Source organism: Heliangelus exortis, chromosome 2 (assembly GCF_036169615.1).
Source record: "Heliangelus exortis chromosome 2, bHelExo1.hap1, whole genome shotgun sequence".
Lineage (NCBI taxonomy): Eukaryota > Metazoa > Chordata > Aves > Apodiformes > Trochilidae > Heliangelus > Heliangelus exortis.
In genome coordinates this window covers 135,053,608-135,067,770 of record NC_092423.1, presented here as the reverse complement: position 1 = coordinate 135,067,770, position 14,163 = coordinate 135,053,608, and the positions used below count along the sequence as shown (strand labels likewise).

The following is a 14,163-nucleotide window of genomic DNA, read 5'->3' as shown; positions in this document are numbered from 1 at the left end:
ACGTTTCCTCATCCTTCTTAATCCAATATCATTATGTGCGGTAACCTCTCTACATAGATATACATGGAACCTATTTAAAAAAATATTTTATCAGTATGTTTTCTAACTGACTTTACACTGTTCAGCCCATTATTGCGTTACTTTATGAACCTGAGAAGTTACAAGATTCAAATAGAAATGGATCACATAAAAATAAAATACATTAAATTATAGTACAAACATGAAATGCACACCTTAGGTTAGAAACCTGCCTATTGCAGGTTTCATTAAACTATATAGTTATGTTAATTGAACTATCAGGGCATTTCATTTTATGGAAATAATTTTACATTCATTCTCATTTGTATTTTCTTTCATTCTGAGTAAAACTTCCTAACTGTAGGGCAGCAATAGAATAGATACCCCAGTCAGCCAAACTAAGATAAATCTTATACTATCTCTTTAAAAGCCTATTATGAGGAGTAGCTTATTCTACGTATCTCTACATTTAGCAAGAAGTCAAAATACTTTTCACTTTTTTAAAAGTAATTTTATTTATTGTCCACCACTACATCATGTTTAAAATATTGTATGATCAAGAAACCAGTATTTATGTCTTGTACTACTGCAATATATTATTAAGAAAGTGCAGTAATCCAGTACAGTAATGCAGCAGTAGATGCAGTCTTTTGAAGCATATGCCCTCTATACTTCTATACTTGACCAGGGCATTTTAGGATTGCAGAGGTCAGAGGAGAGGTGGAATAGTAAAGAAGATAAGATTAGCTCATGTAAGCAGCAAAAAAGGGAATATTATGAAAAGTTGATGGTTCATCACTTTATTTGATGATTGTTCATGTTCTGAATTATTCTTCATATTTAAGAAATCATCAACCTATGCAGATAATGCCAAACCAATGAAAATTCCTATCGTCTAATGCCAACTTTTAAAGTGCAGAAAGGATCTAGAAGACAGTGCTACATCAGTCAGTGTGCTGGGTCACAGTGAAGTTTACTTGGGTAATTGCTAGATGTAGAGATTTGTAGAGTAAATTTCTTAAACCTGAGATGCCATCACCTAAAAACTAAGTAGATTGCTCCATCTTCCTCCTCCCCAATCTATATAGTCCCTAGAAGTGGTGATCCCTGAGTTATCTGTATATTTTCTATTTGTGCTGTCAGAGTCAGGAAATTCTGGATTGCATCACAGGCATTGCAAACATGAAGTGTAAAATGCAAAAAAAAAAAAAAAAAAAATAAAAAATAAAAATAGCAGCAACCAAAAACCAAAGAAACACTCAATTGAACTGCAATTGAACTGTGCTTGAATAGTAAGTTGAGTGCACTCAGACTGCACTGTTGTTATCTCTCAGTCTTGTAAAAAAATCTGGAGACAATATAGTGTCAGAATGTGCCCCTGAAATTTCCTTTAACAATTATTTTTTTCAGACATTGCCAAGCAGAATTCTTTACAATTTACTTCAATAAAATGTAAAAAATGAGAAACAGAAGAATACAGAGATTGCGAGGAAGCACAAAACCTGTGCTACTGTATTTTTTCACATGATTTTACATGATTACATTTCTACAGGTGTCATTTAAGGAGGGCTGTATGTGCAATCTTGGAATAATGGGTTGTATATTATGATATTTTGCTCCATCTCCATTAGCTGAGTGATATATTTCTATAATACAGTGTAAGGAAGCTTCAGGAAGGGGAGGAGCTATTTTAGTGGTTTAACTACTTTGAGCTACACCCAAGGAAAAGAAGTATGTGAAGTCAGAAGAAGCCGAAGTTTCCATGGTTAATACTTTTTACAGTTACTTGTAGTAATGCAGCCTCAGTGCTTCTTCTCTGTAGAACTCAGTTGCCAGTATTTTAAATGTATTTTATATTTGGATAAAAATTTAAAAGTCATAGACAATACAAGCTGGACAAAAAAGTCCTTTACATAAATGCTATTGCATAACTTAAATAGAGACATGAATTTATGGGCTGTCAGTTTTTCAATAGATATTCTTTGCATGGGGAATATAATCACCTGATGCTTGCATATTGTAGAAGCAAATTTTCCTCCTGTAAATTTACATCTGAGGTATCTCTCAGGATGTTAAAACTGTTTATAAACAGTTGCCTCCTCACAGGTTTCCACATTGGCACGTGCAAAATAAGGCCAAGTTTACCAAGTATTAAAGAGGCATTTATTGCATTTTGGGTATGGGATTTTTTTTTTCGTCATGGTGGATTTGTCATTATATCTGTATATCCATATGCAGCCTGACACACAGTTTAGTGGTGGCATGTTTGAACCAAATACATTTCTATAACTACACCTTTACAGTGCAGAAAGTACTGATCAATAAATCAGCATAAAAAACCCAGTCAAAACTAATTTTTTTCTTCAGAGATCTTGAATTGCTTGTTTTTCTAGTAGTATTTAATAGCCTTGGCAAAGCAATGAAAATAGCTATTAAAAAAACATATTAGGTAACGTGTTCACCAAGACACCCTTTAACTATTTCCGGTTCCACTTTAGATATTAGAAATTCTTGTGTGCCTGAACTGTAGATAAGCCATTCAGGTGTTTGAGGATGAGTAGAAACAAACAAAAAACCCAAACTCCTCTTAGTTCTTTTATGCTTTGTTATCATGATTTCTGAAAATAAAGGGCAAACATCTTCATAATGTGATCATTTAAATCAATCCCAGTACATGAGATAACGCATTCAAGTCTACTCCCATTTTACTTTGGTGCTGGAAGAATAGCTAGGTCTGTATTCTGATTCATGAGGTGTTTACACTGATGCTCAAAGAAGGCAAAAAGAAGTTTACAGTTATAATCCTACATTTGTTTAGGTAGAAATAGCATTTTAGAAATCTCACACAATGACAAAAGAGCATTACTGTTATTACAGCATGGCTCTACTATGTGAAGGTTTAGGTCCATGACTTCTACTGAGGATAGAATTGCTTATGGATTGCAGTTAATGGAAGGGTGAGTGCAGGGTGTGGGAAGGGAAGCTACTGGTTTTAAGGAAAAATAGTATTTAGTGGCAAGAGATAAGTTATGCTTCTTCAAATAAGTGTTTTCTAGAACCATTAGCAATGTTTGTAGATTATATAATGATGATACCCAAGGAAGTTTAGGTTTTGCCACTTGAGATAAAGGCCTCTGTATTTAGAAGAAAGTATGGACTCTTCCATCAGAAGTGTAATAATAATCATCATGTCCTATACGTATCCTATAAATTATCCTTCTTAGTAATATGATGTTTTCTCCTGACTCTTGGTCTGCTCTCCTGTGTGATAATGGTTACTCTTATTTAATAATATCAGTGGCATTTTGCTACTTCGGTAATTGTACCCCCTCATAAGGGGCATAAACCCATAAGGGTTTATTTGACTATGGATCGATTTTGTATAAAAAGGTAACAAGTGCTGAAAAATTGTTTGATGATACACTGTTTTATCTTCTTGGGTTGGCTTCTGTTTGACCTAGTTCTTTTAATCTCTGCAGTCTTCAACAGCAGTATTTGCTTGTAGCCAACATACAGCATCTCCTTCTATATAGATTTTTATTATAATTCTTATATATATAATATATATAATACTATATATTTTATATATAATATATATAATACTATATATATTATATATATCCTTATATAATTATTATAAATCTATAATTTCACATTAATATAGTGCACCTAAAATTAACCTATAGGTAAAAATTAATTTTTAGAAGCTCTATTTTTATGTATGGTTCATTGCTCATTAGCAGAGTGCATTGGTGTAAAGAGGGACCATAATGACTGAGAGAAAAAAAATTCTTGTGCTGTTTCTGTTTTATTCTTTCTTACATTTTGATATCTATTATGTTTTAGTTTTAATCTCTTTTTAGTAGTTATTTTGTTTTGATAATATGTTGATGCTGCACCGTATACCTAGATTAATAAAATTCATCTGTCCAAAGACAGCCCAAAATAAGGACTTTTACAGAAAGAGTAAAATTCTGCAATGGTGGGAGCAAACTATCTTCCACAGCACATTTTGAAAATAATAATTTGCAAGTTAGAAAGAGGATCAGTAACAGAAAAATAGACCGGTTTTCTTTTTTTTTTTTTTTTTTTTTGTATAAAAATCTTTGTAATTAAAACAGAAAATTAGCTTGGTTAGCTTCATTTAATGCAGGTGTTTTTCCATGATCAAAATATTTCTGCTTTGTCAATGTAATTTAAACAGAGATAATTGAAGTCTGTTTCCTTATAAGATTTTTTCTTCCATACTAAAGGTAGAAACATAGCTAAAGTAGATTTTGAAAATAACTAGTGGGGATATTTTAAGATTGGGGAAGAAATATGGGTGGCTATAGATGCCGAGAATGTGTATTCATTCCAACGTGTTATTTTGTGGATGACTGTATGAAAGCACATAAATTTTTAAACTTTTGCCTCTGCCTCACATATAATACTGACTTAATTTAATGTCAATTTCAAAAACTGAAGTAGTACACAAAATATTTTAACAAAAAGTATGCTGGCACTTGTACTGCTGATGTAACCTTTTCAGAATATACACAGATTAATATATGTCCGGTATTGCTTGGATGATTATGAAATTCAGATGTGAGCATATGTATTGGATTTCATTGGGCTTTCAGTAACATGTCACTGACAACTCTTTTTTTCTTTTTCAATTCTCTATCACTGGGAAGGATAACTGAATTAAAGTTGCACAAAAAAACCCCAAACTTAGTAATGGAGTGAGCAGGGTATAAGCACTACTGCTCTTATGTTTTAATACAGGAGAAACACTAGGTAAGGTTTAACCATTCAGCTGTTTTAGAGCAAACACATCTATAGTGGTTTTGGGTTTGGGGTTTTTTTTTCTGTTATGTAGGAGAAAAGTGAAGTTACGAATCGTATTTCTTCAAATTGTCAGATGCACAAATTTGTTTTTTTGAAAATGTTTTCCATCGAACTTACACAAGATGAGCTTGCTAGGTAGCTGGTAATCTAATCTGTATAGACTACCATGATAAAATTTGTCAAATGAAATGAAATATTTTAGACTGTATTGCCTGATACATGTTTTTGTTTGTTTTTTTAACTAGTGAAAAAGGCCATAGATTTTAAATCTAGAGGATTTAAATTGTTTCCAGGGAAAGACAACAGCAACAAGTTTTCTATCTGTGAGTGTACTCCTTTTTTGTTACTTTTTTCTAGTGCAAGAGTGAAGTTTGTGCCGTGTTGTTTGTGTGTTTTCAAAATTGTTTATGTATTTCTGGTAATATAACTGACTTAAATCTGTTTCTCCAGTCTGCATGGGGAATTTTTAGTATGGTTCTACTCTAAAGGCAGGCTTTCTATAAATCTGGCATTATAGAATAATGTGTTACTTAGAAATTTCACATTAAATTTGCAGCATTTTCAGAGAAATAAATACTCAGCCTCCCAGATATCAGCTAAATCTTAGCTGTGAGCAGGAAATAATTATTTTAACTGAAAATTAAGACTAGCAGCAAAAGGCTACACAAACCAAAATCTATCATCATTTTCAAAAGTGCAACTACATGTTTTTTTCAAGTGTCAGATATGAGGTCTCTTTCTGATTTTTTTTCTTCATTAACTTTGACATTTTGCACTGATTAACTAACTGTAGTTTTTAAAATTCTGGAGATTCTTAGTGTGTTAATTAAAAAAACAGAAAGTGAAAATGCTTGGTATCTTACAAAAGTCCTGATTAACTACAGGGGTCAGGCACCTCTGTAACAAATAAAGAGGTCTGACTCAAAATATATTTAAAACAAAATCTCTTAAAAAAAAAACATGCCATTTTTATAGAATTCCTTTTTGGACTAGAACCAAATTTTTAAATATTTAGAGCTGGCTAAAATAAAAATAAAGATGGATTAACTGCTTAGCCTATGCCTGCTTATACTGCATTTCGTTACTCCTCACAGGACTGAAAGCACATGCTTTTGGAGCTCCTTAAGTTGGACACATTTGCACTAATTTGTTTTTTTTAACTGTCAGTGAAGGAATCACTTTTGAAAAATATGTGAAGCATATTGGTCTGTTAACTTTTAATGCAGTTTTCAGTTATAGATTTTAAACTGTCAATGTTTTAGATGCAATTATTATTTTTTCTTTTTTATAAAAATGTGTCTTCAATTAGTGAGACCCTTTAACATTTGCCAAGTAAGAAAAGTAAAGCAAAACACACTACTGTGAAGATTTTATAATGTAGCATATTACCTTTCAGCAAACTGCATCACCTAAATAGTTCTGTAAGACATTTCTTAATGTAAAAGAATTACATCGAGGTATTTAAAATCAAATACTCTTTTTTATGCATATTGGGTGACTGGAGGGTAGAGTGATTGTATAGCAAGAAGTAACAGTAAGACTGTTGTGGTAGTGTGTAAAAGGTACATGACTGAGGATTCTGTCTGATGGTCCATCTGTGCTTTTCTAGTTTCAAATGAGAATAATATAATGGCTGGTAAACATTATTTCTCTAAAAATTTATTTTGCACAAATAATTAAATATTTCATTACATAAACATTAATAGGAACTGTATATTTATAGCAAAATACGAGGCACTTGGGATATCTAAAGATGATTGTTACAAAATGAGTGATGAAAGTTATCAATATATTTTTCACAGTCTTTTCATATTTTCACATTACAATATTCTATGTAAAGCTGAAAACTTTTGTATCTTCATTTATTGGTTATGCAGAGTAGATTACCTATGTGAGTCATTAATAGGTGATGCTTTCTTCCCTTAATGATCATAAATGTAATCCAAGCTAGTTACTTTGGTAGCTGAGGAAATGAAAGGAGGCAGTATTTCATGAAAGGACTATGTATTTAGCTGTTGACTTTAAGTAAAATTCCCAGTGTGACCTCAGTCAGAATTGTACTTGTATTACAATGATATAGTCCTTAAAAAAAAAAAAAAAAAAAAAAAAATTACCATCATTAACTTATGTCATCATTAAAATCATTAGCTTATGTCATCATTAATGACAGAAGTCATTAACATGACTTATCCTTAATAGAAATAAGGATAAGTGAATATCTATTTTACATTATTTCTTGTATTACCAATGTCTTAAGAAATTACCATCCAACATTTTTCATGTGTGTGTCTTCCCTATTTTTCATTTTTTTAAATATATAGATTATTTAACATTCAGTACTCACACATAGGTGACTTATACAGAGTAGAGCCAGAATGATGTGATGATGTACTTGGAAACAAAGTTTGCTTTCACTAGAGGAGCCTTTCATTGCTTGTTGAGTTATGACTATCTGGGGTGTAAAACAAAGACAGACAGATAGAAAGAAGGATAAGTAAATACAAGAATGAGAAAATGTGCAGTTATTTTTCATGAAGTACTTAACAGAAATGGATTTAAGCTTGTTCTTAAATGCATTTCTGTTTTTGGGATAGGAAAAAAAAAAAGTTTAATGACTTATAAATTTTTTTTTCTGATTTTTTCCTGTGGTACATATTTTATTTTAATCACTGTAATTATTTTGTTGATTTTCTGAACATAAGCCTTTATATTTTTATGTATGTGTATTAATAGATCCATTATTTATGGTTTTAAAAACAATTTCATGGAGTGTTTGAGTTTTTTTACAGAAAGTTGCAAAAACCAATAGTATTTTCAAGCTTCAATTTTTGTTAGTAACTGAAGTATATAATAGATCTTGTGGTTTCAAATCCAGTAGAATATTCTATTTTATATGAATATTCATTCTATTATCTGTGTATGGGGAAATACAGTGCAGAAAAATAACATAACTATTTGAAATATTAAAGCATCTATTATAATAAATAGAAATAGCACTGCTTAAATAATTTTTTTACTTTATTTTGTTTATAATAAAAATTTATTCTGTTTGCATACATACATGAAATGGTCCCCAAATATCACCATCTTATTTTTATTTCTTTAATATTATTATCAGACATCATGAATAAGTTTCTAGCTATAGTTTTAACTTATGTTAAATGCCAGAAAAGTTAACAGACTCGCAGAAATGAGAAAGTGTCTTTTTCTGTATTTATTCTCAAGTGTACTTATTTTCCCTTCCTTCATTGCTTAGGGAATCCTAACTACACAAAGTTTTAAGGTTTTCCTATGTACACTGATTCTGAAATTCTCATGTCTTAATAGGCTTTGGAACTATGTAAAAGCACCCAGATATTTCAAATATACTTAATTCGAAATGCTCATCAAACAAGTTCCTGATGTATATGTTCCAAGACTGCTAGAAACTTGGATTTCTATAGTTAATACAATTTCATCATGCCTACAAGTATCAGGAAGAGAAAGACTGAAGCTGGGTAATATGCATGGACTCTTGAGGGAAAGCCCTCCTGGTCCAAAAGTCTCCTGAGCATAGAGATGCAGGGGAACAGAGATGGCCTTTGTTAGCTGTGAGAATAACCTTGGACATGGCACAGCTCTTTCAAGACAGAGAACAATAAATACTGTGGTTCCTGCTGACAAGAGCTGATCTTGGTAGGTTTTTGAGCAGCTTGCTAAGTGGAGACATTTTCCTTCTAGCCCTCTGCACCACTTTCATTTGCCCCTTGACTTCTTCAGGCTTACCAAACCAATTCTTCTCTTTCTTTGTTTGTAAGAAGATAAACCTCAAGGAAGGGAAAACTTCTAAGTTTGTCCTCCTTTAAAAGCAGAAATTTAACATCCACTAGAAGTATAGTTAGAAATAACATTTTTAAAAATACAGGTACAGTTGATTTAAAATATGTAATTATTAAGTTGATTTCATGTCAATTTTTATTTTTTTAAAAAGTGTTTTATTGGACCATGAATTTACTAAGTAATAACCAACCTCTTGCCAATTTTTTTCCCCCTGATCTAGTACCTTGTGGTTTGACCAGCTTCAAAAATTAAATCCAAAATTAACAGAATTATTTTCACTTAGAATTATTTTAATATGATGTATTTTTGCAAGCTGTATAAATTAGAAGAAGGTATACGATGCATTAAAAAAACTGAACAATGGGGTAGTTGAATATGCTTAGAATTACATTGCTACGTATGAATTTCTGGAAGTTTCTCTTTGAAAATCCATTTTAGTTTGTTGTAAGATAAATGTACACAAATCAAACTGGCATTTTAAATTTACCTTCAGGTCAACGTATTTTGTGGATATCTACATTTTCAATACTGATTAAAGGCAATTTTCTCAGCATGAGCCTGTGCATTCAAGTTTTATTATAATTCAAGAGGAAAAGGTCAGCCCTTAGTGGAGATGACATTTATTAGATAATGTTCAGAGTAAAATCTTATAGAGCTAAATTTGCTGAATAATCCTTTAAATGTTGATGTTTGTAAAGGAACAGTTACAACATTTCCATCTTATTTCAAAATAATATAAACAAAGAAAACAGCTGTAAACAGCTGTTTAGTACAACTTGTAATAAACTTCTGTTAATTTTGGAGAAAAAACCTTGCAAACACAAAAAAACCCACCAGAAAATACATGTTTTGCTTATATATCTTATATGAAACTAGAGATATATGGATGATCATAATCGGTAGAAAAAACTATTTTAGAGGACCTAAAATGCAGATAATGTACTTTTTAACATTTAACAATTGCTTAAGTCTGTATTTCCTAAAAATTATACTGTTTTATCTTTTTTGTTTATTTTGTTTGTTTGTTTTTGTGTTGTTTTTTTTTTGCAGTAAATGAGGGAGGTATTAAGCAGGCATCCAATTTGTGTCCAGATCCTGGAGAACCAGAAAATGGAAAACGGATAGGCTCAGATTTTAGGTAAAATATGCACCCTACTATTATTTCATTTTTTAATACATAATGTGGGAAATGCATGTGTTAAAAAATTATTGCTGTTGTTGAGCTACTCTTCCAAAGCCACTTCTCACTAAAAATTGAAATGGAATTCTGTATGAAATTATGTAGTGCAATATAGCTTGTACTTAGTATGCAAAAAAGATAAAAATCCTAATTGGAAGAGAGCATAAATCTCTGATAATCTGGCAAAAATTGGATTGAAGGTAAGTTAAAATAATTTTCTCTTGAAAATACTGTATTACAAGCACAATTACTGGACATATGTATTGTACTGGATTTTTGTGAAGGACAATGCACAATTGAATGCAACAACAAAAAACTCATGCAGCAAGAAAAACTCATGTAAGAAGTTTCAGATATTATTATATAAATATTTGTTGGACTCTTATTGTATTTTCTACAGGAGGGTTTTCAGGAACCCAGCGGTTTGATATATGCAGGTTAATTTTCTTAGTATTTCTCAGAGTGGTTTTTCACTTTTAGTGCAGAGTATTTTTTATTAAGCTTGATATATACCAGATTGGTAGTGAATAGTATTACTCTATGAAAAAAAATTAACTACAAAGTTACACTTTATTTTTTGGAAACTTTTGCATTTCATTCTTTGATATGTTTTAGTGTTTCCAGGAAAATACTGAAAAGTCAAAAGAATTACATGCCGCTAGTGATCTATTTCACCTTTTCTATTTAAGCTAAACTCAAATTTTAGCCCACTTTTCTCCTCCATTCTTGACTAGCTTTCAAATTTTTCATCTTGTGAGAAATAAGTATTTCACAATACTTTTCCAAACATTTTTTTCTCAATGATCATACTTGTGTTCTGTCAGTGAGACCAGTGTTTGATGTAGCATATGAATGGAGACAAATACATAAACACACTTGAAAACGTTTTTAATTCATTCTGGGGAGGAGTAACACCATGCACCAGTAGAAATTAGGCTGCCCCTGCTGGAAAGCAGCTCCAAGATGAAGGAACTTCGACTGCTGGTGGACAGTGTTATCCATGGGAGTCAAGGGAGGTTCTCCTACCCCTCTACTCTGCCCTAGTGAGACCACATCTGGGCTATTGTGTCTGGTTCTGGGCTCTATAGTTCTAGAGGGACAGAAACATGTTTAAGAGAGTCCAATGGAGGGCTATGAGGATAAATAATTAGGGGACTGGAACATCTGTCATGTGAAGAAAGGCTTAGAGACCTTGGGCTGTTTATTCTTGAGAAGACTGAGAGGGGGTATCATTAATGTTTATAAATATCTGAAGTGTGGGTGTCAAGAAGAAGGGGAGAGTCTCTTTTCAGTGGTGCCCTGTGGCAGGACAAGGGGCAATGGACACAAACTGGAACACAGGAGGTGTCACCTCAATATGAGGAAAAACTATTACTATAATAGTTAATATAATAGTGATGGAGCACTGGAACAGGCTGCCCAGAGAGGTTGTGGTCTCCTTCTCTAGAGACTTTCAAGACCCATTTGGATGTGTTTCTGTGTGACCTGCCCTAGGTGATCCTGCTTTGGCAGGAGGGTTGGACTTGATGATCTCCAGGGGTTCCTTCCGACCCCTATTATTCTATGAATTTAATCTCTTGTCTTTCTGAGCTTCTGCATTGTTTCATTTTCAGTTGCTGAGCATTCATTTCAGCATTTATTAAAAAGGATTAAACATATATTGTTATTTATTTGATACATAGATGTATTTTGAACTCTAGTAAAAGAATAAATCTTAATCTATATTCTTGCTTTACATCGTGCTGTCACATAGTCATCATGTCTACAAATACCTTCAAAATATCTATGTGACAAAAAAGGAAAAGAAAAAATAAGCAGGAGGGAGATTAATAATTTATAAATTAATTTGGTTTATTACACTCACTTTAGTTTAAAAGGTATATTTTACATATTACACAGTACAATTCCCAACACTTGAAGACAGGAAGTGCTAAGAGTAATCTGGAAGATGAGCAAAGATTTTACAAAATTGTGTTACATCATTCTTTTACATAACTTCGTGTATTTTTTTTGTATGGTGTTTTCTCCCCATAATAGAACAGAACACACGATCGACAGATCAACAGATCGATCCCAAGTAAATGTGCTAGCTGCTAGTCAGTTTGTTCTTGTAATTTATCAGTTAATTATTATAGTATAATTTTTATAGAGAAGTTCAACACACATCAGAGAAAGCTTTATAGCTTATTTTATATGGAGTGCAATTTTTGACAATAATTTGTTGACATTTGCAGAGAAGTAAAAATAACGTTCTCACTTTCAGGCTTTTTAGAATCTACTTTTACTAGTGTTTTGTAGGTTAGCATCAGCCTTTGTTAGAGAATCTTTAAGTCCTTTTCTAGTGTTGTCTTTGCAAGCGACCAGTTAAAGACCTGCCTGCAAGATCATTCAGCTGTTATAAACAACCCAGAAAAGAATCTTTCCACTCTTTAATATCCTCACATCATTTCCAAACAAAATGGTTTTGCATTTGCTTTGTCTTTGTCAGACTAATGAAGCTTGCCTGCCTCAACTTTTTGCTGTAGGTCATAAGGCTCTACGCCTCTGACTAACAGCCAAACCCTCTATAGTTCTTACCAGTATCTCTCTTGAAGTGGAAGACTAAACACTGGGCTTAATATTGCAGATTACATCCTCAGTAGCTGAATATAAATTTCACTTGATCTTCTGCCACCGCTTCTAATGCAGTTGAATATGGTTTGGTTTATGCCAAATGAGAAGAGATTACTGATCAATCATGCAGAACTTTGTATCTCTGGCTGAGTTTCATGAGGTTTCTCTTGGCCCAGAGTTTAAGTTTCAAGGCTCTGAGTGGAAGCTTTTTTATTCAGTGTGTCAGCTACTTTTCCTAGTTTAGTATGATCCATAAATTTGCTTGGAGTTCATTCTACCTCACCATCAAGGTTTAGGATGGAAATACTAAACAGTGTAAGATCCCTTATTGACTTCCTAGTTCTGTTTTTACTGGCCATGAAATGAATATGAAGCCACACATTCCTACCCTTTGGGTACAGCTGCCAGGTGAGTTTTGTATCTGTCTATTCAGTGAATATTTTGCCAGCTTCAAAAAGATACGGCTGCAAGAGATGGTGTCAAAACTTTTGATGCTGAGCTCTGTTACACTGAGCTCTATTACATGTGCCATTTGTCCATTTAGTCAGTCATTTTGTAATGGAAAACAGTCATGTAGATCACATACCACTGACCTTTGGTAATACTGTGTAAAAGCTCCTGATTTTCTGTTTCTGGTTTCCTAAGGGGCATGTACTTTCCAGTAGTTGATGTAAGGTTCCTTGCCTTTCTTAAAAATCCATGTATGTTAGCCTTCCTAGTAAGAACTCATCACCACAATTTCTCATAGATGATACTGGCCTTACATGGAGGTAGCCAGCTTTTTCAGCACCTTTTGGTGAAACTTATCTGCCCCCCTGCCTTTAAAAATCTGTTATCTGTTGCTCCCCATTATTGGCTGTTGTTCTTCCCAAACCATGCTGGTGCATGCAGATGTGTAGGAACAGATGTGTTGCAGAAATTGATGTGGAAATGGCATTCAGTGCTTCTGCATTTTCCATATTGGATTCCAACGCTGCATGGTTGCTTCACTCAATTATTAACGGATGCACATTTTTTATGAGCTCTCTTCTGTGACTCATATACTCACAGAAACTCTTTTTCTGAGCGTAAGTTACTAATCTTGGCTCTAGCTGGGGGATGGGTCGGGGAATCCAATTTAGTCATCCAGGGACTACTAAATTAGTAACTTCAGTTCAGAAATTTCCCTATCCCTAAATGATTGAAATATGGTAATTATCAAAAAATATATTTTCCATATTCTGAAGTTTTTCTTTAAGCATTCACTTTTTATCACTCATAGTGTTAACATAGTGGACTACATGAACCTATTCTGGCCTTTGGCCACATCCACAGAAAGAAATTTTTTGCTGAACAAATACGGCTTTTGAAACTAGTTGGAGATTTTCCTATCATCCTTTATATTTTTTTCTTTTTGAAGGTGCATGTCTGTATTGTTTATAACAATGTACAGCTTCATAGCTTTGTCATGTTTCAGTTATCTTGAGAATCTTGAGATTTAGAGAACAGATACAGTCTACACACACTTTGGAGGGGCTTCATCTGGTAAGTAGTTTGGATCAAATACATCAGAGAAATCAAACTGCTCTTAATTTTCCACACTGTTTTCTGGTCATTTGTTCCAACACTTTGGTTTGGACTACACTGGTAGCTTGATCTGAAATAATACCTGAAGAGTAAAGTGACACTTTATCCTCCTTTACTGTTATCAAATTTTTTAAAGA

The 14,163-nt window shown here is 32.8% G+C and overlaps 1 protein-coding gene across 2 annotated transcripts in view; it reads left to right on the top strand.

Annotated features, from left to right (window-relative positions):
- The window catches only part of CSMD3 (CUB and Sushi multiple domains 3), a 544,465-nt gene that overhangs the window by 217,983 nt on the left and 312,319 nt on the right, over positions 1–14,163 (top strand). For both annotated transcript variants that reach the window (XM_071738231.1, XM_071738232.1), the window contains 2 exons: positions 5,094–5,171; positions 9,718–9,805. In XM_071738231.1, the coding sequence (XP_071594332.1) occupies positions 5,094–5,171; positions 9,718–9,805 (166 nt within the window). The remainder of the gene's footprint in view (positions 1–5,093; positions 5,172–9,717; positions 9,806–14,163) is intronic.